The sequence below is a fragment of the Antechinus flavipes genome, chromosome 2 (genome assembly GCF_016432865.1).
Source record: "Antechinus flavipes isolate AdamAnt ecotype Samford, QLD, Australia chromosome 2, AdamAnt_v2, whole genome shotgun sequence".
Classification (NCBI taxonomy): Eukaryota; Metazoa; Chordata; class Mammalia; order Dasyuromorphia; family Dasyuridae; genus Antechinus; species Antechinus flavipes.
Window position 1 is genome coordinate 103,884,315 of NC_067399.1, and position 27,499 is coordinate 103,911,813.

The 27,499-nt window shown below is 31.8% G+C and overlaps 1 protein-coding gene across 1 annotated transcript in view; it reads right to left on the reverse strand.

Moving 5' to 3' along the window:
• PPP4R3B (protein phosphatase 4 regulatory subunit 3B) overlaps nt 1–27,499 on the reverse strand; it is a 76,357-nt gene that overhangs the window by 4,179 nt on the left and 44,679 nt on the right. The window contains 10 exon segments of the mRNA XM_051975307.1: nt 1,196–1,398; nt 3,186–3,370; nt 4,316–4,455; nt 6,777–6,946; nt 7,899–8,057; nt 13,904–13,945; nt 14,753–14,855; nt 15,368–15,499; nt 18,739–18,855; nt 20,559–20,675. Of these exon segments, the coding sequence (XP_051831267.1) occupies nt 1,196–1,398; nt 3,186–3,370; nt 4,316–4,455; nt 6,777–6,946; nt 7,899–8,057; nt 13,904–13,945; nt 14,753–14,855; nt 15,368–15,499; nt 18,739–18,855; nt 20,559–20,675 (1,368 nt within the window).

Consider the following 27,499-nt stretch of genomic DNA (forward strand, 5'->3'; position numbering starts at 1 on the left):
AATTGAATAATTGAGATCATCTAAATGAACTAATGAAAATCTTTGAAGAGCTTTTACATCAACACCACCTGAAAAATAAAACAATAATAAAAATCTTGTCACAACTAAAATGTCTGCTTTTGGATATATTTGTATGTTTTAAAATATAGCAGCTGGTGGAAGAATATGACAAACATCAGACTTGTCATTTGTATTATATTGAGGAAGCCTGAAACTAAAATGCAGCTTTATTTAGCTATGTATCTGTTTTAAGGGAGTGGAGGTAAAGAAAAAGTCTATTTAAAGAAATGTGAAGTGGAAAGGAAAATAATTTAACAGAAGCAAATTCTGTACCTTCTCTCCCCAATTTTCTAGCTAAGTCATTGACTGAACAAGACCTAAATCTGAGCTAAAAAAATGTCCACTCCTATTAGGAACTCATTGTCAGATGTAATTGATGATGTCACCTACTACAAGTGTCTTAGTCAAAAACCTAAAAACTTAACATAGAGATAAAAGGATTACTATTCAAAACAGTTTATACTAAGGCCTCATATAAGATTTACCTATCTGGTACCTTTGTTGTATATAGGCAAAAAATTTAATTGGAATTCAAATAAACAAATAAACAAATTACTAGATATCAAAGTCCACACAGCAAAACATTTGGACTTTACTAAGACGAGCTCTCTATTTCACTTTCATTTTATAACAAATTACAAAGAGGATCCATAGATATTTTATAAATCTGTAACGTGATTAAAAACAGAAAATTAAGAAAGGGGCATAGACAATATTAAAAAAAAATACAGATAATTGCAAAGGAAAAAAAATTCAACACAAGAATTTAGGTAAAGTGGACCATTTAGCACAGTAAGAATTTTTGCATACATCTTGTATATCATAAGGCCTCTGAGGTCATCAAAAAACACATTTAATATATGTTGATGGTGGCAGCATATAACATACAATAGAATAAAGGCAGAAAACTTTCATTTAAATTTTTAACAATGCTATTTAAACATTAAAATCAGAATTAGGCATTAGATAGATATTAACAGGTAACAGACGCTTTAGTCAATTTAAAATATGTCCCCTAAATACCTACCAAGAATCTCAAGGCATACTGACTGCTTCTAACAAAAAGCTAATGGGAATGTTTAAAAGAAAAAAAAAACCAAACCAAACAAAACCCCAAACACCATCATTTACTCACCTTAGTGGCTGTGACTGATGTAGTCAAGCTTGTATTTTTGGAAGACGATCCATTAGAACTTGCTGGTGTTGTTTGAGCAGCTACAGATTTACTGTTCGCACTATTTGCTCCATTAGCAGCACTGGCAGAATGAGAGAAAGTAAATTTGAAGCCACCAGAGGATGTCCTTTTGGGAAGATTTTCTTTGTCTTCACTTTCTTTTGCTAAACCAAAGATAAAATATGAATATATATATATATATATATACACATATATGTGTGTGTGTGTATGTGTATGTGTGTGTATATATGTATATATATATATATCAATCTGTGCTCACAAGTAAAAAATATCCTAATTTGTTTTTTTAAAGTTTAAGATGATCATGTTCCTTTTTAAAGGCTCATTCTGGCAGTAATGGCAGGGATTAGTGTTTGTGATGAGCATGTTCAGAACTAAAGGAGCAAAATTATGGTCTGAATATTTATTTTAGTTTATTACCCCTGAACTCAGATGAGATAAGACTCTTTAGCAATGATGAGTGAAAACTAATTTTGAGGCCCTAGGAAAAAAGATAAAGGAAACTAAGGCCTAAAAGAAGGAAAATGACTGTTCCAAGTCATGGCTGAGACTAACGCTCAGGCCTCCCATTTCTAAATTCAATTTTTTTTTCCTATTATATTTCCTTAAGATATAAGCAACGGAAAGTCAGTCAGTAAAACGATTCTTAAAAGAAATGTCCAAATTTCCAATCACCGAATGTCAGATACCAAAAAGTTTATACTTAAATTTAAATCCTTCTAGAAGGATAAGGACCTATTTAAATCTACACAAAACAAATACAAATGGAATAAAGAGAAAACTTACTTTTACTTTTCTTGGCAATCTAATTGTTCCCCTCTATATTACTCTAAACCTCAATTTGGTTCGTATCATAATATAAGCTATGCCATATTTACTTGTATATTTGTCTTACTCCTCTTTTGTAACAACCACGCTAGCACCCAGGACACCCCAGAATCAGCCGGAGTCAGGATAAGCAAAAGTCCTTCTTTATTCTTGGTCTTTAGGGGAATAAGTGAAGGGGATGAAAGAGAATCTCTGCAAGGGCCTTCTCCCTAGGGAATACCGGGGAGAATGTGTCCCTGACTAATTTTTACTCCAGCCCCTAGTCCCTCCTACAATCCTCTATACACCAATCATTGAACCAGTATAGATAGCAGAAAGGACCATTTTCCAAGCATATGCCCATAGAGTATTGTCCAATCAGTAGTTAGCCTCAAGCACTCGGCAGTCCTGCTCTCAGTGCATTGAATTCAATAGTTTCAGCCCTCTACACTCTTTGGTTGTGAGCTTCCTCAAGACAGGAAATGTTTTGTATCATCTTTAACTCCTGATTAACAAAAGTACAATGCCTTGAACATAGCAAGCACTTAACTTCATTTCTACAGACTGTATAGAGATGAACTGAGAAGAGAAGACATTAAATTTTCTCTATAGTCTAACTTCTTAAGACCTTAAGAATTATATATTTAAAGAGAGATAAAATTGCCTTTCAAAGGTTCTTTCCAGTTCTAAGACTCTATAACATAATATAAACCGGTGTTTACAGGGTAGAGAAAAATATAACGTCATTTATATCACGTTGTAACAAAGAGCCTGACAATGTTGTCTGAATATCAAAAACCAAGACAACGGTACTATGACTGAATGTAAAATTCAAAAGTCTGCCCTTTGAAATAAATAAATCAACTTATTCTTGGAAAGGGCTCCTAATAGTATAGTTCAAGTTCATTAGCTAATTGGAGGAAATGTCATTATGAAGCATTTAGTGTAGAGACCTTACACATTTTGTGAAAATATAACTAAGGCTTCACAAAAGAAAACATCATGACTTCTGTATAAATATAAACATATTTAAACATAATATTTAATAATAATATTTAAAATGTGTGTTTACACACATATATAATATGAAAAGATAGCAAAGAAAATAATCCAAAATGAATACCTTTTTTGGTCTCCATAAACTTTTCGTAGCTATCTGGAAAATCATCCTCTGGCTTGGATTTTTCACCTGGTGGTACAACTGCTTCACCTTCTTCCTCTTCATCTTCATTGAACCACATTTCTTCATCTTCCTCTAAGGTTCTTGCATCTCTTCGAAATCTGTTGCTACGCAATATAGATGGTACACTGTAATAAATATATTACGGGTGACTCAAATTCTGTAACCAGTTTTTAAAATGTAAAAGAGAATCATAAATGTGGAACCACGAGGAGTTGATTTTGTACAGAATACATTGTAATATAATGATGACAATACAAATGGGTCAATCTGGAAATATTTTAAAGTATTTTAAGGTCAATTAAAATTCATAATGAATTAAAACATGAGTTTGTTTTTAAATAAAGCAAAGTCAATCCTTTTTGATCTTTCCTTCTAGGAGAAAGAAGAAAAAAAATAGCACTATTACTATTGTATTGCACTGTTATTTATGACTATTAAAGGTGAAAAAAAATCTCTAGGAAAATTCTAGCTCCCCAAAAATATCCCACAAGGTGCTATAAACCAACAATGTCAGAAATTTTGTTAAAATGTCATAATTAAACCCATTTTACTACTGCAAAAATCTGGCTATAATCCTTTTAAACAGAAGACCAACAAAAAGATCTATTCCCTTTAAACCCTAACCCCTTCAATCTGCTGCTGTCACTATCTTCATTGCCTCTGTTGAATCAAAAACCATATCTAGCTTCAGTTCTGAACATCAGCATTGTCTTCTCTTGTGACTTGGGGCCACTATACTCTGTATACAGCTCAGTTTTCAAATCATCAGGATCTTTGTCTGTAATATGCAATGCAGAGTTCCAGATTCCTGGATTACTTAAACAGACCTTTCTAATCCAATTCTTCTATGAAATTACCCTGGCTCATCCCCTTTCCCTGCCTTAGCCAAAGAACATATTATCCATTTATAGGCTTTTTTGTGGTACTACTTCCCCACAGTACTTTCATCTGAAGTTGAGTTTTCAAAGAACCAAATTATAATGTAAAGTAGGAAATGCCTGTAAAATCAACAAGTATGGATCATTTTTGGAAATTGACCATAGACTTGAATTTCAAAACATAAACAATACCTGTTCAGTTTCTGACTCTGTCTGTCTTTTTCTTGTTCATATTTTGTCTTCAATCCTTTGAATGTCTGAACATATTCAATTGATTCAAGGGCCTTATAAAAATTTTCAACTATATGTGCAGTAAGAGACTTGATATCTTCCTGTATAAGCACAAAAAAATTTACATTCCACATAATTTTTCTCATCTCATACTTTTCCCAGAAAAATAAAAATGTTTATCAGTACAAAGCTGCCCCCACTTTTTAAAATCACCTTTAAAAAATGTCCTAAGTAATTTCTGTATTTAAATGATTAAATTTAATGATTTCCCATTTCATGATTTAGAAATGGGCCATGGTTACATAAAAAAATAAGCAGGTTCTGCAGAATTTATGTAATATAGGACTGATGAACTATTTACCTAGAATTTCACTCCAGGAATTGGTCCTAGAGTTCTCTAATCATGAAGCCTTAACAACTCCTCCTGAATTCCATTTTATGTTTTGAACCAAACTGACCACCCCAGATTTATAGGAGCAAAGAGTTCTCCTATTTTGTATTGAGACATGATCCAAGACTTTTGTAGTCATTATGTGTCAAGAAATACATAATCCATTTTTCTAAAAAGAAACTCCAGGAAGTCGGTTAAATTAAGTATCTTTAGATTAAGACAAATTTCCTTTGGCATCTGAATCAGAAAATGCAAATGAGGAAAAAAATGGGAAGCCCCAAAACAAAGTGGTTAAATTACAGTATTATCAATTCTCTATTTAGGTTTTCAATAAATACAAGAACTTCTAAACAATGGTCAAATTTCCTTTCATAATAGAAAAGGACACAATTTTGTAAAAGAAAAAACTCACCTCAATATTATTTTGCTTGCTGAAATTTTTAAAGAAAATGTTGGTTTGATCTAGAGCTTGAAGGACCCTTCTCAGAGGTTATCTAGTTTAATCTTATTTAACAGACTTAATGACTTGCCAACCATCACTTTCATAGAAAGCACCAGAGGTTGAAGAGTGTGTTCTGTTGTTATACAGTCAAGTTCTTTAGAATTATATTAAAGTCGTGACCAATTATCTCTTCTATGGCTATAAGCTATACAATTTAACCTCTGCCAGATATTTTAAAAACATATGTGTTTTGTGTTAAGGTAGATCTGACAAAGGATTATAAATAAACCAAGACAATTGTTCTTAACTGAAAAAAAAAACACAACTCAAACCCTATTAGCACTGCCTTAATGACACAATCCCTGTGTAAAGACAGCATCACCATCAAAGACTATAAAGCCAGTATATTTATTTAACACCTTAAAGTGTGCAAAGCACTATGCAGATGTTAACCATTTCATTTGATCCTATCTAGCTACCTATATTCAGGAACAAAAAGTCTCTAAATTTATAATTTTTTAAAAAATAAACAGATTTTATAATCTTATGAGAAGAACTTAAAATGGAATCATCTTTTTATATCCTATTTCTGTACACCTCTCTTTCCCCACTCCTCATACCCCACCCTCCTGAACCAAATATGTGCTTATCTGTAGGAGGAAAAAGCCTCTTTTCACAGACTAGTCTGTGGCTCCACTACTGCTTCTAACAAAGCTCCACTGAATGCTCTTCTCTATAGTATCCCTTATTTTATGAATTCAAAGAATATTAAGTGCTACATGTTCAGAGTTTGGACAGGATTCCTAGTTTCAGTTCAGATTCTGCCATGAGACAATCTATATGTTTCCCAAAAAGTCCATTAAACTTTCTAGGTCTCTGTTCTGCTATCTAGAAAACGCAAAGGACTGAATTAATTGATCCTTTCCACTTCTGAAATTTTTAAATAAAAATTTCTGGTATGCACTTCTGATGATAATATGCAATGGATTTTAGGCATAGGATGTTGATGAAAATTTCTATATTTTTAATATAAAATTCGTTGTCATTATCATTGACACTAAAATATGTCTTAAGAGTTTCTTTTGCATCAAAAAAGTTCTTTTCAAAAGATATTTCAAAAGCACACGTCTGAAATTCAAAAGGGAGTGACAATAATATAAATATCAGAACATTTGTCAACTAAAAACTAAATTGAATTACATTTAACTGCACTAATAGTTATCTAATTTACATTAGTCCATGTTTTACATAATTATACTGATTTTTCTTACGTTTAAGTATTATTTCTATGATATTTATTATTTTAATAAATATGTTGACATTAGTCAAAAAGGGGAAAAAATAGTGACAACCAAAGATAACTGGAGAAAGAATAATGATCTTTAGGAAAATTTCGTTTACTGAAGACAGATATCCAAACACATGAAATAAACACAAAACAAAATACATTTAAAAAAAGGGGGAGGAGGGGGAAATATAGGAAATTTAATTTTATTGATATACTCTACTGAAATGTAATCAATCAGTGTCATTTAATTACTACATTTGAATAAATGCTAAAAACTCTTCTGAAGAGTGCTTTAACTTACCACTCTTATGAATTCAAACAATTCAATGACAGCTGAGTTTAGGAGGTTGTATCGGGTTCCATTATCCAGAAGGGCATTTATAACTGGCTCAAAAAGATTTCCCTTGGTGATATAACGATTATAAAATTCATCTTTAAGACCAATTATTCTCCTCATGAAACGAAGAGCACCTATTAAAAATAATTTATCATTAAGGTGATATTCTTCCTTTTATGATATTAAAAGAGGAACTGGTTTTTATTTTACATTGAAAACAATCCACTGTAACCTCTCTCCTCCAGTCTACTAGAGCAAAACAAAAACTAAAGATCAAAAGACAAATTACACCTATAATTTCTGCTACAACCATACAACAATTCTAATTCCTTGTATTTGCTAATTCTATTTTTCATATACCATCTATCTCCAAAGAATTATTTAAGATTCTTTACAGATACTATGCACTTAATAAAATAAGGTTTTTCAAAGAGGTCTTTCCATACTGAAATTTTATTTACAGGAAGCCTTTTACTCATTTCTATTTTTGTTGATATTTTTAACTTAAGGAAAAATGAGATAGGAACAGAAAAGGAAAGGAAAAGAAAGAATTCTTATATAAATTCATTCCTTTCCTATCAATCCAATCTTTTTAGGATTAAATACCAGTATACTCTATTAACCATTTTAACATGTAACATAATAAAATCTAAATAATATGTTACAAAACAAATGAAACAGATAACATGAAAGGAACAGTAAGAATTCTATGTCTAATAATTACTTTCTAGTGCTTTATCCACTATCTTCAGAAAACAGTTCAAAACAAGAATAAATTAAAACACATAAAATTTCAAAGGCTCAAAAGTTTCAAAGTAAGTGACTAAACTGGTAAAGAGAACAGGGAACGAAATGTGAGAGATAGTTTTTATCATGATGTCTTCTCTTAAGAACATAAAACTAGCTAAAACTTCTTTTCCAAGCATTATGCTATATTCCATATCCTTCCCACCTTCATTTTTTTAGGTTTTGGCTTTCCAATGCATAGCATCATCAATTCAATTGAATAAATAGATGGCTTTTTCTTAACTAAAAAAATTAGTCTTTAAATCACTTTCTAAAAGCTCACTTTGAATTATTACTTACACAATGCCAAGAAAGTATGTTTTGAATTCATTAAAACCAGGACACGTCTCAGCAAATCTTTGTTCATAATATAATTTTTTATGTGATATGTGTGGTGTTCCACACAAAATGTGAGTAATTCCAAAATTAAGGCAAGCAGCTGTGCTGTTTGATAGTTATCTATTTAAAAAAAAAAAAAAAAGATGAATTAAGACACATAAAAATCCAAGAATTCTTGTTGTCTATTTAATTTTTTTTAAAAATTGTGCAACCTATCCTTTATGGACACTATTCAATTTTATACCAATTAAAGACATTATTGTGTTGTTATTATCATTATTATAAATAGCGCACATTTCTATAATATTCCAACTCATCCAAGTCCAGTACATACCATGTATTTGACAGATACTTCAGAAATTAACATTTTTATCTTTAGCTCTTTTCACAACAGAATCATTTGTAAGTTTCCATTTTTATATTAAGAAATCTTTAAAAGTCCAAATTAAATATGTTGATGTTTCTAGTTATCCAGATATCTGTAAGTGAAGATTTCATGTTCAAATATATTATGTTCTTTGTTTAAAAATTTGATATTGGTGTGATAACATGGGGGGGGAAGAGATACTATATTAACAAATCTAACTAACCACTAATTAGTTATGTCATCTTAGAAAAATAATTTCAATATTTGGGTTGTTTTCCTTGAATCAAAAAAATCAAGAGGGCTTGTTTAGATTATTTCTAAGAAACCGTCTTATGAATAGGTAAGGAAACAATTTGTTCAATGTTACTTTTTTTAAAAATTTATTTTCTGGTAGTCTAGTTGTATCAGACTTAAAACTATATCATAAAGCAGTGATCATCAAAACCATTTGGCACTGACAAAAAAACAGAATAGTGGATTAGTAAAATAGGTTAGGTTCACAAGACACAATAATCAATGACTATGGTAACCTAGTGTTTTATAAATTCAAAGACTCTAATGCTTCTGGGATAAGAAGTCGCTATTTAACAAAATTTGCTGGGAAAACAGTACGACAAAAACTAGACATTGACCAATATCTAATACCCTACAGATATTTGAATACTTAGAAATATCAACATAATCGATTCAAGATGCAGACATAAAGGATGATACTATAAGCAAATTAGGAGAACAAAGAATAGAATACCTCTCAAAGCTATGGAGAAGGGAGGAATTTATAACAAAAGAATAACTAGAGAACATTATAAATTACAAAATAAATAATTTTATTACATTAAATTAAAATATTTTTGCATTAAAAAACCCAGTGCAGCCAAGATTAGAAGGGAAGCAGAAAGCTGGGGAAAAATTTTTATAAGCATTGTTTCTGATAAAGGCCTCATTTCTAAAATTATAGAGAACTGACTTAAATTTATAAGAATAGAGGCCATTCTCCAATTGATAAATAATCAAAGGATATGAACAATTTTCAGAAGAAGAAAGTAAAACCATTTCTAGTCATATGAATAAAATGCTCTAAATCACTATTGATTAGAGAAATGCAAGTTAAAGACTACTCTGAGTTCCCACTTCACAACTCCCAGATTAACTAAGATGATAGGAAAAGATGATAATAAATGTTGATGGAGCGCTGGGAAAACTGGGACATAATGCATTGTTGGTGCAGTTGTGAAATGATCCAACCATTCTGGAGAGCAATTTGGAACTATGCCCAAAGGGCTATCGAACTGTACATACCCTTTGATTCAGCAGGGTCTCTACTGGATCCGTATACCAAAGAGAAAACAAGAGAGAAAAGGACCCACACATGCAAATATGTTTGTAGTAGCCCTTTTTGTAGTGGCAAGGAACTAGAACATGACTGGATGTCCATCAGTTGAGGAATGGCTGAATAAGTTATGGTATATGAATATTACTGTTATATATGATGTAACAAGATTATGTGATGATAAACTCTGATGGACTTGGCTTTTTTCAAGAATGAAGTGACTCAAAAGCAATTTCAACAGACTTGAGATGTTAAGTGCCATCCACATTTAGAGAGAGAACCTTGGAGACTGAATATGGATCAAATTATAGTATTTTATTTTTGTCGTTGTTTGTTTGTTTTCCCCTTTTGATCCCACCTTTCTTGTGCATCATGATGAATATGGAAATATGTTTAGAAGAATTTGCACATTTAACCTATATCAGATTACTTGCTGTCTTAGGGAAAAGGAAGAGAGAGAGGAAAAGGTAAAAATTTGGAACACAATTTCGAACAGAGAAAGGATGGCTAGATTAAGTCCTGACCTAAAATTGTCCAAAAGAAGTTGTCTCTCAAGACGAAAACTCTGACCACTAAGAGTTCTGAAGATGTGGAGGCAATGGCTAAAGAGATAGAAGTGGCTACATGGAGAACTAATCAACTCATCAACTTTATTTTAAAAGGAGCTAGTTAAGATGATAGCAACAAAAAGTAGTAATTAGGAATAAATACAAAATTATGGCATGATCCTTTAAGAATTGTGGCTAGGTGCAGAAAAGATAAGAGTACTAAGTAGCTCTGGAGTCAAAAAGACTGGAGTTCAAATCTGAACTCAAAAACCTACTGACTAGGGGCAGGTAGGTGGCACAGTGGATAGAGTACCAGCCCTTAAGTCAGGAGGACCTGAGTTCAAATCTGATCTCAGACAATTAACACTTCCTAGTTGTGTGACCTTGGACAAGTCACTTAATCCCAATTGCCTCAGCAAAAACAAAAACAAGCACTTACTGACAATATGACCACTGGCAAGCCACTTAACACTGATTGTCTCCACCCCAAAAATAAATAAAATTGTTTCAAGAATGCTAAAGTTCAAAGATGAGCTGAGGCTAGGGAAATGAAGTAGGTAAAATAAGATAAAGATAATGAAAAGATTACACTAGGGACAACCAGGAATATTTTTTTAATTTAAATTTTATTTTAGTTAATAATAACTTTGTATTGACAGAATCCATGCCAGGGTAATTTTTTACAACATTATCCCTTGCACTCGCTTATGTTTCGTTTTTCCCCTCCCCCCTTTCACCCCCTCCCCAAGAGGGCAAGCAGTCCTATATATGTTAAATATGAACAACCAGGAATATTAAAAAAGAGAAAGGACGATGGCTCAAGGAAGAAGGGATAATTGTGGATGAAGAAAGCCAATTTACTTTAAATTATTTCCTTCACCTTGCCCCTACACAAAGGAGAGTGATGTTTGTATTTTAGAGAACAGAACAAGAAAGTTCAATAAGGAGCTGGAAACCAAGTTAAGTAAAATGATATCCCTAATAAATGCTTCTTTTTTTTTTTTTTTTAGTGAGTTAAGTTATCTACAACAGTTGAACTATAGTTTACCACAGTAGTCTCTAAAATGGGAGCAATAAATAGAATGATCCCAAAGGTATGTGATTAAGTGTAGTATGGAAATAGGTTTCATCTCTTCCTAAGACAGTTAATCATAGGGCTTATTCGTATCCAACATTAACTACAGCTAACCTTTCATTAATGGTCATACATTTCAACATTCCCCCCATGTATGTTGGTGGTTAGCCACTTAAGGAAATTACAATCTAACAGATATATATGGGGTTCTTCAACAGCAGATGGGCAGATGACACTGAGAAAATTCCCTTACCAGATTACCATGGGATTTTATTAGGAGTTCACAGAAGGGCAATCCAGGATAATGACTGGTTAACAGTTATGCCTACTGTTTGCTTTTATAAGAAACAGTTATATAGAGGAGCAGGTATGGATGGATAGAAGCCAGACTCATTATTTACCCTTAGGTATCTCCTCTTCTATACGTTCCTATTTTTATCAAGGGGACCAATAACTTGTAATCACGCACTCATAATAACCTCTATGTCACCTTCCATTCAATTCTCTTCATTTATCTCATATAGATATCTACAAAGTTACCAAACTGTGTAATTTTTGGCCTTCACATCATCTGTTGCTTACATCTCCTCCCTTTCTATTCACACACAATTCTACATCGGGTTTCTGCAAAAGCATTCTAACGAGTCTTCCTTTCTCAAATTTTTCTCCATCCCAATCGATTTTCCATATACTTTGCCAAAGGTAATTTTCTTAAAGTATAGATAGATCACCAAATTACTCTTTCCTCACTTACTATTGAACAAACTTCTCTTTTCCTTCTAGGATCTCTCTCATTTAAAACCCTCAAAACCCTTGCCCTCAGTCTCTATAAACTGTTCTCCTTCCTGTACTCTACTTGTTTTTTTGCTAGTCTTCACATACTGAATATTAATTTAATATTTAAATACTCATACTAAAAACTAAAAACAAACATGCATAGAAAATGAAGGTATTTTTGATGCTAACAATTAGGTTGGGCCATCTAAAAAAAAGACAGAATGAATTTACAACTTCATGTTGATAGAATTCCCAAATCCTCTATTTTTGTCTGCCTGCATTTTTGATTTCCTTCACAGGCTAATTGTACACTATTTCAAAGTCCAATTCTTTTTTTACAGCAAAATAACTGTAAGTACATGTATACATATATTGTAACTTTAACATATTTAACATGTATTGGTTAACCTGCTATCTGGGGGAAGGCGAGAGAGGAAGGAGGGGGAAAATTGGAACAAAAGGTTTTGCAATTGTCAATGCTGAAAAATTACCCATGCATATATCTTGTAAATAAAAAGCTATAATTAAAAAAACAAACTTTATGTTGAGTTGGAATTGGAACAATCCACTTTTGCTTGTTTCACATTGTGCAGAGTGGATACACATAAACATTATTGCCAAAAAGCTTTGAATAGTGACTGTTATATTACTTGATTGTAGTTGTATGTATCTTTCAATAAAGGTACTTAAAACAATTTCACTCGCTTAGCTAATCATGATTTATCAAATTAATAAAGTGACTGGCTACTAACAGTTATTATTTACATGTCCTTTCTATCTCTCAGAACATACTGAGATTTTTTTTTAATAGTGAAATACATTTCTTAACATTGAATCTCATTGTTTTTAGGGAGAACAAAAAAGGTTTTTTTACGTCTAAAAAAATGTTTTTGCCCATTCACTTTTTTCAATTTTGAAAATTTTTACTATCTTTTAATTTTCAAAATATATGCAAAAATAGTTTTTAACATTCACCTTTGCAAAACCCTATGTTCCAAGTTTTTCTCCTTTTTCCCATGATGCCCCTTCTCTAAACAGCAAACCATACAATATATATTAAACATGTGCAATTCTTCTATATATTTACATTGTGCCTAAAATTTTACAACACTAATTTCATCTTTATCTCGTGCTTAATTTTGGCTTTATGTGGGATGACAGCATTAATAGAATATATCTACAATTTTCTCCATATCCTATTCCAATAGGATGTCTAAATTATTCATTAAAATGACATGATCAACCCAAAACAGAAAGATACAAAAGTGAGTATCATTGCTCACTCTGCCCAAATACTGAAAAAGTCTCCTTGCTAAAGATGACTGATTGGCTTGAAGATACAGAATGAGTTGCATGAATTCTATACTAGTAATATAATATATACTAATAACAGTGATATAATACACACTGGGTTGTTTGTTTGCATACTCTAAAAAAGAAGAGTCCTGATTTACACATGCCAAGAATATCTAATAAAAAAAGCAATCATGGAAAGAGGTCAAATGGAGGCATCAGGTTCCTAAGGAAAGAAGCACTACAGCTAAGATTTTAAAATGGACACTAACCTAGACATTAAAAACCAAACAAATCTTTTTTCAAGACAACCCTTTTTTTTCCCTTTGGTCATTTCAAATAAATGAAAAAATTAAGTTAAAAAATCTCAAAAAGCAAACATAAACTGAATCTCTATTGTCTTTTCCATAGAAGAAAACAGAATTTTCAATTCTTGTTAACAAAGAAAAAAATTAGATCTTATAGTAAAAGTTGGGGGAGGGAAGAAGGCCAATTATTTAACATAACTATGTTGTATACAACAAGAGAATTTATATTGCTCTAAATCTGTTTTAAAAAGATAAACTTCACACTTACCAGGGCAAACTGTGTTACTTTTATTAGCACCAACTATTTCATCTAATGGAAAAATAAAAGTCAGAATATTTTAGTCAAAACAAAAAAGTTTTCCACACAATTTCAAGTAGAAATTCATGGAACAATAAAAGAATGATGCTAGGAAAATAAACTAGAGTTCAACCAGAATTCTGAGGGAATTTTTTATTTTTCTTATGCATTCCAAATTAAACTAAAATATTTTTAATCTTCTGATTTACAGATTAACTTTCTAAGGCTTTCACATGGAAGAGGAAATGGCTTCCCTCCACTTACAGAGGACAATAATATTTGGAATAAAGGATAAAATGTGAAAGGAAAAAAAGGGGAGGAGAGGGAGAATTTAGGCTTGATAACAAGGAAACACTTTCTAATACTGAGTTATTCAAAAATGGAATAGGCTGCCTTGAGGACAAAAAGATCTTAAAAGATCTCATTAGGTCTTCAAATGAAATCTGGATGATTATTTTGTATACAATGCAGAATTCTTACTGAGGCAGAACTTGGACTAGATGACCTCAACAATCTTTTTCCAACTATAAAATGTTTAAATCCCAGCAACTCTAGTATAACAGAATTATCCCGGCATGTTAGTCTTTCCTCAAAATTATTCCTGAGACAATCCTACCTGCCATATGATTCAACAGTCCTTCAAAATCCATTAAAATAATTTTTTTAAACTAGGAGTTACAATGTCCAAAAGTAGATTACTTAACAAGTCAAACTCAGTGTCATATAGACATAGCTTGTAATCATGCTTTTTTGGGTGCTTTTTTGGGTACTTTTAAGGCGAGAGAGAGTGGTTAAAGGAACACACCCACACTCACTTACCCTTTTCACATTTGTCCTCTGAAGTATTAGCCAAAAGTGGTGCTGTGAGAACATGCATACAATGGTTATAGAAGAAATTTAGAAATTCGCTTTTTTCAGTTTTCTATAACAGAAAAGAACAAGGTGAGATTTATTATCTTCATAATTAACAACCAACTTTAAGAATTAGAATATATCACATGTTGGCTTTTATCACTATTCAAAACATCACATATGTATGATATGTATACTTTAAGCTTAGTGTTAGAGCTAAAAAAAAAAAAATCTATTGCACTTTAAGGTGACTATTACTAGAAACAAAAGAAACTTATAATGTAGTATTCTAAGGTTTATAAAGTACTTTATAGGGATTGATTGTAATAAAAAGCAAAGAAAAGGAAAAAAAAAAGAAAGTAGTTTATTTAAGGGAATTTAGAAATCAACTTAAAATTTAAATTTTTTTTTACAAATTACACCCCTGGATTTTAACCTTAATAATTATCAATTCAGAATCCTAAAATCCATATATAAACTCAGATATTATACATGTTCTTCTCAACAAGTGCTGTGTGCTATTTCTAAGGCAAAACCATATTAGACAATAAAAATGCTTTTTACCCCTTGATATTGTCTTACATTAGCTGTAGCCAGCATGTTTTCTGGATCAATTAAAGTACGAAGGAGTCCCATTAATTGAACAGCTCCTCCTAGTTCAGGGTCAGTATCACAAATCATTTGTTCAATTACTACATTAATGAGAAGAATATCCTGAAAGAATACATGTTTCAGTTAGATTATGCTTTAATAAACATATCATATTGAACTATGTATCAATATATGTAGAGATATTTTACATATCACCAACTGAATGAAAAATAAAAACAAAACAGGATTAAATCAGATAACAATGAAATAATAAAATAAGCATTTAAGTCAATATCTTCCTGTTTTTTTTTCAGACAGCAGCCCCCAAAGAAGAAAAAAATCTACTCCCAATCTACGCAAAGAAAAAAAAAAAAAAAACCCGCATTCAGAGGAGAAATTTATGTCAGCCATATTAATATTGTTTTAAACATATGTGTATGTACATATGTAGGTGTGTATGTATAAGCCTCTCTCCACACACCCACCTGTGCTTAATTTTAAGTACTGCTTGGAGGAGGTAAGAGGGAAGAAAGGGTAAAAAAAAGAATAAAGTAAAAACTACACAGCAGACAACAAAAGAAAACCTGTAAACAAGGGAAAATATGGACAATTCTGAAAACAATGTTTTCTATTATTATAGAATGCATTTTTCATTCCACGAGTTGCTATTTTTAATGGGTTATGGGTAAGCTGCAAAATGCAGATTGGGTTCAAACTAAAGAAGACTTTGAATACCAGGCTAAAATGTTTTGTAGGTAACAAAGCATCAGTGACATTTTTCAACAGGAGAGTAATTATTAATCTGGGAATAGTTCATGGCATAGGCAGCAGGAGAAAATAGATGGAGCAATTAAGAGCTGTTAGGATAATCGGGCCACAAAATAGACTTCTTTACAGGTTCAAGAGTTAACCTCCAATCTGAGCTAGCTTTCATGTTTCCTAGAGATAAAAACAGTAAAAAGTTCTGTGTTAAGGAGTAAAATGGTAATCATATCAGGAGCCTAAAGAAAAACCAATAACAGACTGTAGGAATATATCTACAAATTTTAATCATCTGTAAAGCCAATTTGGCTAGAACATTTTTTTTATTCTGCCTGTTTCCATGTACTAAAAGTTCAGTGAATGTTTTCTCTTAATTACATGTAAGGAGAAATTGATGTCACTAAAAAGTGGAATTTAAATGACAAATAAGTTTCTGCCCTAAGTGTTTTGAACCCAAGCAAAAACTTAACCCAACAAAAATTGCAATATAGCAGACAAATGTTAGAATCCTTACAAGCTGTTAAGTCATTAGAGTTGATAGAGACAATAATTATCTAATTTAGCATGGTTCCCTATGATTGATCTAATCCTACCAGGAGATGTTAGGGGCCAGAACTTGAAACAAGGTACTAAGTGGAACTGATAGAAACAATGCTTGTGTTCACACCTTTAGAGAGCTCATATAAGCAACAAGCTCTTAGGGCCACAGAGCACTCTGGGACAGACACAGAACACTCTGGGAGATTGAGAGCCAGAAGCTCTCTCTCAGAGGCAAGACAGATTCATTCCAACTTTCACCTTGGTGCTGGCTGGAGACATTCGGAGTTGAGCTAGAGGCAAAGGACTAGCAATAAGAGCTCTCGGAACCAAGGAAAGCTGAGGCCTCTAAGAAAGCTACTCGGGCCCAAGGAAGGAGAAAATAAATGTTTGGATTTTATCAGCTGGCTGTATTTGAGGTGATTATTATTCTGAACCAAAACTAAGGCTACCTCCAGAAAACCTCCCCAAGAAACCTGCTCCCAGAGAACCATTATATTTTAAAGAAGATTTTTAATAACTGGCTCAAGAATTGAGCTTAAGTAGAATCTATGCTAAAATACATATATAATGTGCCAAAAACCTGCCAGAAACCAAAATAGCTTTATTTAAAAATATCTGTCCATATAGTTTCCAACTTTTTAATTAGATATGAAGGGAGGTTTACAATCTAAGCTATATAATAAATGTAGAAATGTCTTGGGGAGGAAGTGGAGAGAAGGAAGGAAGAAAAATTTTGTAACACAAGGTTTTGCAAGGGTGAATGTTTAAAACTATCTGCATATATTTTGAAAATAAAAAGCTATTATAAAATAAAGAATGAAAGTTACAGGATATTGGATTGTATCATAAAGTTTTTGTGAAATAAACTATACTTCCAGGAGTTTATGTACATGATGCTATAAGATAAAAAACTGAATGCTGTTTACTTATTCATAAACAGCATCAAATTATCAAGATTTCTGCCTACAGTATTACTGCAGAAGATTAGTTTCCAAAAGAAATCGTTGACTTTAATTACTTAATCTTGTTAACTTTTAGAAAAAGGAATATATTAAAAATTACCAAAGAACTGATCCAAATCAATTTAGGACAACTGAAGACCTACTGACTGATGATAAAACTGAGAAAATCTGAGATAAGAGCCTTTCCACAGTTTTAAAACAAAGAACTGTTAACAGAACATCAGCACTATGGAAGGATATGATCTCCAGACTAAACAAAAACCAGATGATTCAACAAATTAAGAGATAAATGATAATGACAGAAAACAATGTCAAAATATAACGTGACAAATGTCTTTAATCAAATAAATCATTACCCATACCTAATTCTAATAAATTATATTAAGTCAATGCAGAAGTCACTCAAAAGAAGGTACGTATAAAAGAAAGTAACTGTGTACTTTAGAGTCAAAGAATGTCATTTGAAGAAAAAAATTTAAAATGTCCTTCAAGAACACAGTGAATACAAGAAGCCAAGCACAAATTAAAATTTTAAAATACATAGAAATGGCTACAGAAAAAGCCTAAGAAAACATCTAAGTCAATCTTTTAAATCCTTAAAAAAATGCTGTTAGTAAATCTAATGTGGAGTTGAAGACAATAAAAATAGTAATAAACTGTCATTTGATCCAATATCTACTACTAAATGGATGGGTCAAAAGAGTCTGGAAAATGGATCACAATATTTTAATGACCCAACTAATAATATCAAAAATGCTTTAAAATACAAAAAACATGAAGTCTTTATGATTTCTCTTTCAGACTAACATAAAGCAAAAAAGATACATAATTTTCTTGTCCTGAAAAAATTAAAAAAAAAAAAAATTGAGGTGAAAAAATTATGTTTGCTGACTAATGTCTTATAACATATACTTAAGAGTGACATTTAAGACTTCAAATCTAATATCTAAAAAATACTGCCATATGTTTTTTTCTTGATAATTTAATTATAAATCTTATTCTACTTTCAGATCCTTAAAACTATGACTATTCTTATTCTCAATAAATTTACATGCATAAACCTATGGTAATATTATTTACTATAATATTAATACTTACATCATCACTCTGTTGGGCTTCTTGCATAACAAACTCTCGGACCATTGATGGACTAAACTCTACTAGATAAGAAAATATATCTGTAGCAGCAGACCTGACCTGCAAATCATCCATTCCCTGAATAAAAGAAAAATTAATCATTCAGATACATCTTGAAAAACAGCGAATTGTGCCAACAAAATTTACTACATATGGTTTGTACAATATTCTTCATAATGATGGAAGATATCAACCCCATACTGTACAAAAATAATCCTATGTGGAAACAAAAATAACAAAGTTTGTTACTGATAATTTCTGTTGCTCCCATCACTCTGTCATTCTTCTTGACTATGTGTCTCTTCCCTTTTCTTTCATCCACAATACCAAATCTTTAATAATTAGCTTCTGGAGAAGCAACACAGTGTAACAGACAGAGAGTAAAGCTCAAAATAAGTAAGATCTGAGTTCAATTTTCATCTGACACATATTGGCTTTGTAATACAGGGAAAATCATTAAAACTCAGTGTTTCCTAGCCAATCTCAGACCATGCTACAGAACAGTTGCAGGTTTGCACTGACAAAAATTTTTATAGTTTATAGTCCTCCTACCCAAGGTAAACCAATGGGATAGAAGAAAAAATCTGGGTTTGGAGTCAGGAAGAAAGTAGATAAATATAGCCTCAGACATTTACCTTATTGACCTTGGGCAAATCACTTTTCTTTGCCTCAGTTTTCTCAACTGTAAAATAGAAACCATAATAACTCCTACCTCTTACAGTTGTTGTGAAGATTAAATGAGATTAAATGTAAAAGCACTTAGCACAGTGCCTGGTACCTGGTGGGTGGCCATGTAAAGATATACATGCTTATCTCCTTCCCCCTAAATCTCTATCTCCAGGAGTCTGGAAATTTCCTGCTCTTGGTTTTTCAATTTTTACCATAAAATTCTACTAATTAGATCATGCATTCTTTAATTTTAGGGATAGCATGATATAACAGAGAGTGCTAGCCTCTATGGCCCTTAGCATCAGGAAGACGAGTTCAAGTTTCATATACTAGCTTTGAGGACTGTGGACAATTTATGATGTCTTACTGTTTAAAGCAACTTCTAAGGGTAAAAATCTTCACTAGTAGAGGAAATTCTTCACCAAGAACTCACCAATGAAAGATGCAGTTAATTTAAAAAAATTAACTCAAGAATGAGTATCTATTCAGTGTAAGGCACTATACTAAGCAAGAAAAAGGACAGATTAAAAAAAAAAAGATGAATTAGAAAAATAATTCTCAACTTCAAGGAACTTCTCTATAAGTAATGATATATACAAGAAATAAAATAAAAATTTCTGAATTCCCCATTTCAAAATCATAAGAAATTATGAGATTAGTGTTTTCTCTATTACTTAAAATTTCTCTTTACATTGACTACTAGGGTATGCTTCTAGCCTCTACAAAATCTGTATCTATCTTCTTCCTTAATGGAGGTGTCTTTTTCCTCGATTGTCCCTAATTAGGAATACTTGCAAAAACTATTTTGGGAAATTGTATATGTTTATATTAATGATTAGGGGGTATGACTGGTTTCTCTGAAGGATTCTCAATGTTTCATATGTCACCCTCAAAGTCATTCATACACAATCATCTTAATCAAAACTCCAAAACTTGCATACATGTTAACATTTCACCAACAGTAACCAAACAATAGCTGTGATTACAGTAACTGCATTACAAAATACCACTTTACAAAATGTATTAGTAATATAAATTTCATTATTAGGATTTAAAAGGTGAATATAATAAATTCACAACTTCCAAAAGTATAAGAAAAATTATATAGTTACCATTACAATTTCAAGAGCAGGAAGAATCCCCAATTTTGCCAAAGTTTTGAAAAATGCATCCCTGTTCTGAGGTTGTAACGTTTGAGAAAATGCACAGAATTCCTTGAAAAAATTAACCTGTAATGTGAGAAACCACAGTAAGTTGGCACGTATGAAGAGAAACTTGGACCTCACTGGAATGTAGTCTAAAAGCAGAATGAACTGATATGATACTTTTTGGTCAAAACCCACCTCTTTCATGCTGTAAAAATATACTCAATATACCTTATCACAGTTGTTGGGAATAAGCTTCATCAACTTCCTTTCTCTACAATTATATTACCTTTTTACTATAACAGAGCTTTCACTTATCTGATGCAGCATTGTGGCATAGAATGGAAAAACCTCAGCCTGCAAGACAGGTGATCTAGATTAAAGCCTCCACTATAGTATTTACTAGGTATGTAACTTTGAGCATATTATTTAATCTCTGTAGGCTTCAATAATTTTATCTGCAAAATGAGAGGGCTTAAAGAAGGTGATTCCTAAGATCCCTTGTGTATAATACCATTGTATAAATGCATAATTAAAAGCATGTTTAAGAAGAAAGCCTACTAGATAAATATTTCATTATTTATACTGGTTTTCAATCTACTACTGGTATCAGAGTAGACAAATTCTATGAACTGGTAGACTCTTAAGGACAAAGCACTGGCAGTTTTCAATTTACAAATCAATTATATTCTAAAAGTTCATTTGTAGATTGGAAGCCTAAGGCTCAGAACTCATAATCTCCTAGAAAAAAAAAATAGATCACAAGACTTGTGTGGAAACTTGTATAGATTTCAGCAGATTAAAAGTACTTAATGCCAAATTCATATATTTATGTCCTGGGAACAAGAAATTAATGTGGTGCGCAGGAAGAAAAGGAAAGAAAGTTTATGCCTTCTTTCTTGAATTTAAGATTAGTCCTAATAAAAAAATTTTCTAATTAGGAAATTTCATCTTTGTATTCCTCCCCAAAGTTTAAGAATATCTCCCTCTTGGACCTATATGCTGTTGTTACTCTAACTCCTGTCCTAAACCTCATCTATGTTTCTGTTTGCCACTAATCAAAATATCTATTTCCTGAGTATAGCTAACTAAAATTAAATATTGTAATGAAATATTTGCTTTAATACTGATGTTTTTAAATGATGCTTTAGAGTACATGCCTCCAAGGGATTTTATATTTTGAAAAGCTTTTTATATCTAAGTTCCTGGCAACATAATAGACTTATATTTAAAAATTTACTATGTGATAAGTTACTCCATAGGCAGACTATCCCCTTCTTTAAACTTTTTCTTTTTCCTCACTTCAAAAAAACCATGAATAACCTAAACACCTCTGAATTTTTGCAAAATGTCTCCCGAGAAGCAGCAACAAGGATTCTTGCAATTCTAAACAACATAGAAAGAAAGATAGATACAACTATCTTGCTGTAAGTGTGATATTTGTATGATGGGGACTTTTTGTATTGGAAAGGACTCTTGATATTATGAATCATCTAAAGACATGCTAGTGGATCAGTAATTTCATACATATGACACTACTAATTCCAATGAAGATTATAATTCTTCTTATTTTGTGGGATTTCTTTCCATAAACATCCAACATGCTAGACATGTTCTGATTATTTTAATGTCTCAGTAGTACTAACATACTATTCCAGCTGTGCATCCCATGTTTCATACTTACTACTACATGCCTGGGCCACCATTATTTTTTTCACCATAATCTTTTATGCCACTTCTTGCACAAAAACCTTTGTTTAGATAGAGAAGAACAGGAATGGGGTCTTAGCGCCAATAAATGCTACATGTGTAGACTTGAGCAAGTCACATCATCAATAATGAAGCATTTAAAAGTGTACCATGTACCCATGCACTCTTTCTAGCTGCTAGACACACTGATGGAAAAATAAACTGTTCCTGTCCTCTAGAAACTTAAAATTTTCCAGAGAAGAAATGAGGAGAATGGACTAGGAAGCACTGAAAGTAACTTCCAAGTCTAAATCTATGATCCTAGTAGGTGTTTCATTAAGTCTAACCATAAAGCATCACCAGAAGAAAATATGTGATAAAGAAATGAGTCTTCATGACAAGTGAGCAGTTTGTGATCACTAAAAAGCATATCCTACTATCCCCAAAGCAACCCATCCAAACAACTACTACCTGCTCAATTCTGGACCCAGCTCCTTTTCAATCAAATTAAGACCCATCCAGCAGCATTCATGTCTGGGGAAGAAAGTGAAGACTTTTAGGAGTATAGGTAGTACCTTTAAAAATCACTGCCACCAATCAAAGGCAAGGATTTCAAAAGAAATGGAAAATTTGAGAAGTAATCAGCTGGTTAATAAGAAGGTTTCTGAAAACAGGATTTGTATTTCTGCACCACATGATGATAAGTAAGTGATGATAAGTAAGAGGGAAGGGATGAAGTGTATTTCACAAGGGCTGGAAAGATTCATTGCTTGCTTTGTAAAGCCTATCAAAGGGTTTTTAATTGAAAAACAAAATAGGTAACAAAAGAAATACAATCTAACTGAAAGAAAGAAAGCCCATGGCTTATGATGTTTAAATACAACTACATCAAATATATACAATGAAAAGTGAATTAGAGATCAAAACTTAAAAGTGTCAAATTTAAACTCAAGAGACATAATAAAAATGAGGAAGTTAATCTGGATAAATTTAAGGTTCTTTTTATCTTTATACTATATTCTTTATACTATAATTCTCATCCCTCTCATTTATGGGACTATGCCTCAAACCTAAGCTTGTATTCTCTTTTTGAGAAAACACATGGTCTAGTGGGTAGAGAACTGGTTTATGAGTTAGAAGTCCTAGGTTTGAATCTCATCTTAAATACTTATTAGCTGTGTGACCCAGACAAATTATTGAATCTCTCTGGGTTCTCAGTTCTTGTTTTAATGATAATCACAGCTGACATTTTAAATGCTGCTTTAAGATTTGTAAAGTATTTTGCTTTCATTAACACACTGGTTTTCATAAAAACTGTACAAACCACATGGTTAGAAATAGGAATGAGATGAAGAAGTCAACAGGAAACACAAGGCTGGAATATAGGGTTTTTATATACTACTAAGGAGAGGCTTTAATTATCAAGACATTTCCAGGGACGCTTACTCTGTCAAAAGCTAATAATCTTTATTGGCAGCAAGAGCACCTGATAAATTATTTGTTTTGATAATTTTATTTTTTAAAAAGTAGAACCATCAAGAAAAGGGAACAATCTCAGCATCTGATTTATATCAGAAAAGTGGTTGCTAGGATAAAAATGATTGGACCTTTGCAGAAGTGACTACTTTTAAAATTTATGATAGAGATGCAAAAACAACAATAACAACCAAACCAGAAGTCAAATATGAACCCTAGATTTTAATAAAATATATTTCAAATATTCAGAGAAAGGAAGGCAAGTGTTTTTTCATAATCAAAATTCTATAGATAAAGTCAGCACAGGAAGGATGGGGAAAGTCTCATGAATGAAATTTTTCATTCTGAAAAGAAAAAAAGAAAAAATCCCAAGGAGGAATAAAAAAAAATCTCTAGAGAAGAAATAGATGTACAGGGAATTTATCAACCAATTAAGAACTTAAACAGATAACTATACCAAATTCCATACTATTAACAGCCATAAGAAAAAAAATGATCAAAATCACTAATAATAAAAAACAAATCAAAACGACCAGAAGGTGTTACCTCACTCCCAACAAATTGGCAAAGATGTGAATAAAGTATGAATATAGTCAATGCTAGAGAAGTTGTAGAAAAATAAGCATACCACTCCACTGTTAATGAACTATGAATTAGCCAAATAATTCTGGAAAGCAACTTGGAATGATACTAACTAGCCAAAATCTTTGACCCAAAGATTCCACAACTCCAAGTGGTCACTGACAAAAAAGAAATACTAAATACTTGTAGTACTTTTTGAAGTGGATACAAAGCAGATGCCCATCAACTGAGGAATGGCCAAAAAAACTGTGCGATATGACTGTAATGGGATATTACCATGCTATAAGAAACAATGAATTCAGTGTATACAAAAAATCATGGTAACATACAACTACAGCAAACAAAAGGAAACACAGAGTCAAGAAAACAACATATACAATTGTTTTCAACAATATAAATGGAAAGAACCATCACATTGGTCTCAAAGAAGAGATAAGGCCCTCAACCCTCACCCTAGTTTATTCCAGTCCTGTTCTTTGCAAAAGAAGGTCCCACAAGTACAGAACATTACATATATTGTCACATTTTTTTAATGGTCCTGATTAATTTTGCTGAATTTGCCTTTTCCTCAAAAAAAATTCTCATTTGGTATTAGTTAAAAAAAAAAAAAGAGTGAAAGATCAGTGGGAAAAAATAAACAAGGGAGATTTAGAAACAATGGAATTTACTAGCCTAGTCTTTGATTAAGTGGAAAACATAAATAAATCAGAAGAAAAGTCCTTCTTGATTAAAAAAAACTGGAAAGCAATCTAGCAGAAATTAGGCCTCAATTAAGACTTTATACTACATTCCACAATACAGTCTTAATAGATACACAACTTTAAGGTTAAAGAATATACTGTTAAAACAAAAAAGAAAAGCAGATCATACTTTTCACTCAACAGATATATTCTTACTCAAATAAGAGATAAAAAAATTACAAAGGATAAAATGGATGATGAAACAGAAAAGCTTCTTCCCAGAGAAAACTACTGGAGAATGGATAAATAAACTGTGGTACAAAAATATAATGAAATATTATTGTGTTGTAATGGAATACAGAGAAAAATGTGAAGATGTACATGAACTGATTCAGAGTGAAGTAAGCAGACCTAAGATGATACAACATACATAATAGCTATAGCAATGTAAATTAAAAGAACCACACATTAAAAAGCAAAAGTGAGTGTTAACAAAAATATAAAAGATTGAGGATTTGAATGAAAGGATATTAGAAAATACTCAATTTAAGCCTTCTTGAAGGTGGGAGGTCATATGGTTTTGCCCAGGATTTTAGTCATATAAAAATACCATTGCTCATATAGGATAGCTCTCTGGGAGGGTGACAGGGAAGTATAACTGGGATAAATATAACAAACAGAAGATAATAATAAGTTATTTTTTCAAAATTCTTTGTTATAAGGGCTATTTCTCTGGGAGGTAAGAAGGAAAGGAATACGGAGAAATCTGGTTGATAAAATTGAAGAAAAAAAGATTATCAATAAAGATCTATTTTCATAAAAGAAGAGAAGATGGAAGCACAGATAATGAAATCTGAATCCAAAAGCATGCCACCAAAAAGTATAAACATCAGGAATATGCAAGCTTGAAATGAACTGGAGTTTACAAGTAATGATGAAGTAAACAAAACGATTTTTAAAATTGTCTTTAAGAAAATAAAAGGTAAAGGACTACTGTTTTATGTGGCTTATAATAGGTTAAATAAAGAAAAGACAGAATTGTAAAACTTTCTCTGCTCAGAAGAATCATCTGTAGACTGTTTAGGACAAAAATGGCTAATAGGGAATTGAAATCTAAAATAAAAAGGGAGATAAATAAAAGAGAACCCAGTTTTTAAAAAATCACCAAATCCAAATAAATTAATCCCAGGGTAGAAAGCCAATTGCTAGATTTGTATCCTTAGTGTGTAGCACTTAATAACTGCTTGTGGATTGATACAATTTCTCACCTGTTATCAGTAATCTATGATAGACCCTGGAAACAAAAAGCTGGAGAAGATTAAATACCACTAGAGTTTTTTGTTTGTTTTTTTAAAGAATCAAGTTTGATAGTTCAGTGAGCTTAATTTGGATTCCTGGCAAAATTTTACAACATATCTTTAAAAGGATGGTTAGTGAACCATTCAAAAAAAGTGTTGAACCCAAAGCCAACAAAGGTTCATCAACAACAGACTGGCAGACTAAACTTATTTCCTTTTTTGATAGGGATTTATTATGCCAGGGAAATATTATATCAGTTTTATTTTTATCCAGGTATTAGCAAAGTACTAATCTTTTATGCAAATTTTATGGAAAGGGAATGAAGGCAGGTTAAGTGGCATAATGGATGAAGAACAGGTATAAAGTTAAGAAAACTTGAGTTCAAATTCAGCCTAATACCTAATAGTTGTGTGACCATCATTTAACCTATGTGTCTTATTTTTGTTATCTACAAAATGGGAATATAATATGTAGGTATGTATATGTATATACATTTATATTTTATATATATATATAGGTATACAGCACCTACCTCCAAGGATTGTTGTAAAGATCAAATGATATAATAACTGTAAAGGACTTAGCACAGTGTCTGGCACATAATAGTGCTACAAAAATGTTAGTTATTATTATTATCATCAGAAGTGAACTAGATAATGTTAGAATTAGGTAAACCTGGAATTACTAGAATGGTTATTCCCCAAAAGTACTCATTAATTGTTCCAATTAATAAGTTAATATACACAGGCCTAAAAAGAAATCCTTTATCATACTATTGATTCATATTGAACTTGTAGAAACCTATATAGGTGGACAAACTTCTGTCTAGTTAGATTTGCCCAAGTTTGTGCCTATGTTCAGTTTTTTAATATATATGAGATTTTTGTTGTTCTTCTTCTTCTTAAACTCATCTTAAATAGCACAGGGCAAAGAAGAAATCCTTGAGAGCACTCTGGAGAAAACCTCAAGTTGGCATAGAACCAATAATGACTATTCTTTTAGTACAGCCATTCTATTAGTTCCAAATCCACCTAACTCTATTTCTGTTTCTATAATAATGGCACAAGAGACTTTGCTTTAAAAAAAAAAAGTAAATGTGAACTTTGGCTGCATTAAGAAAAGCACAGTATCCAGAACTAGGAAGATGACAGATATATCATATCCTGTGCTACTCAAGCCAGA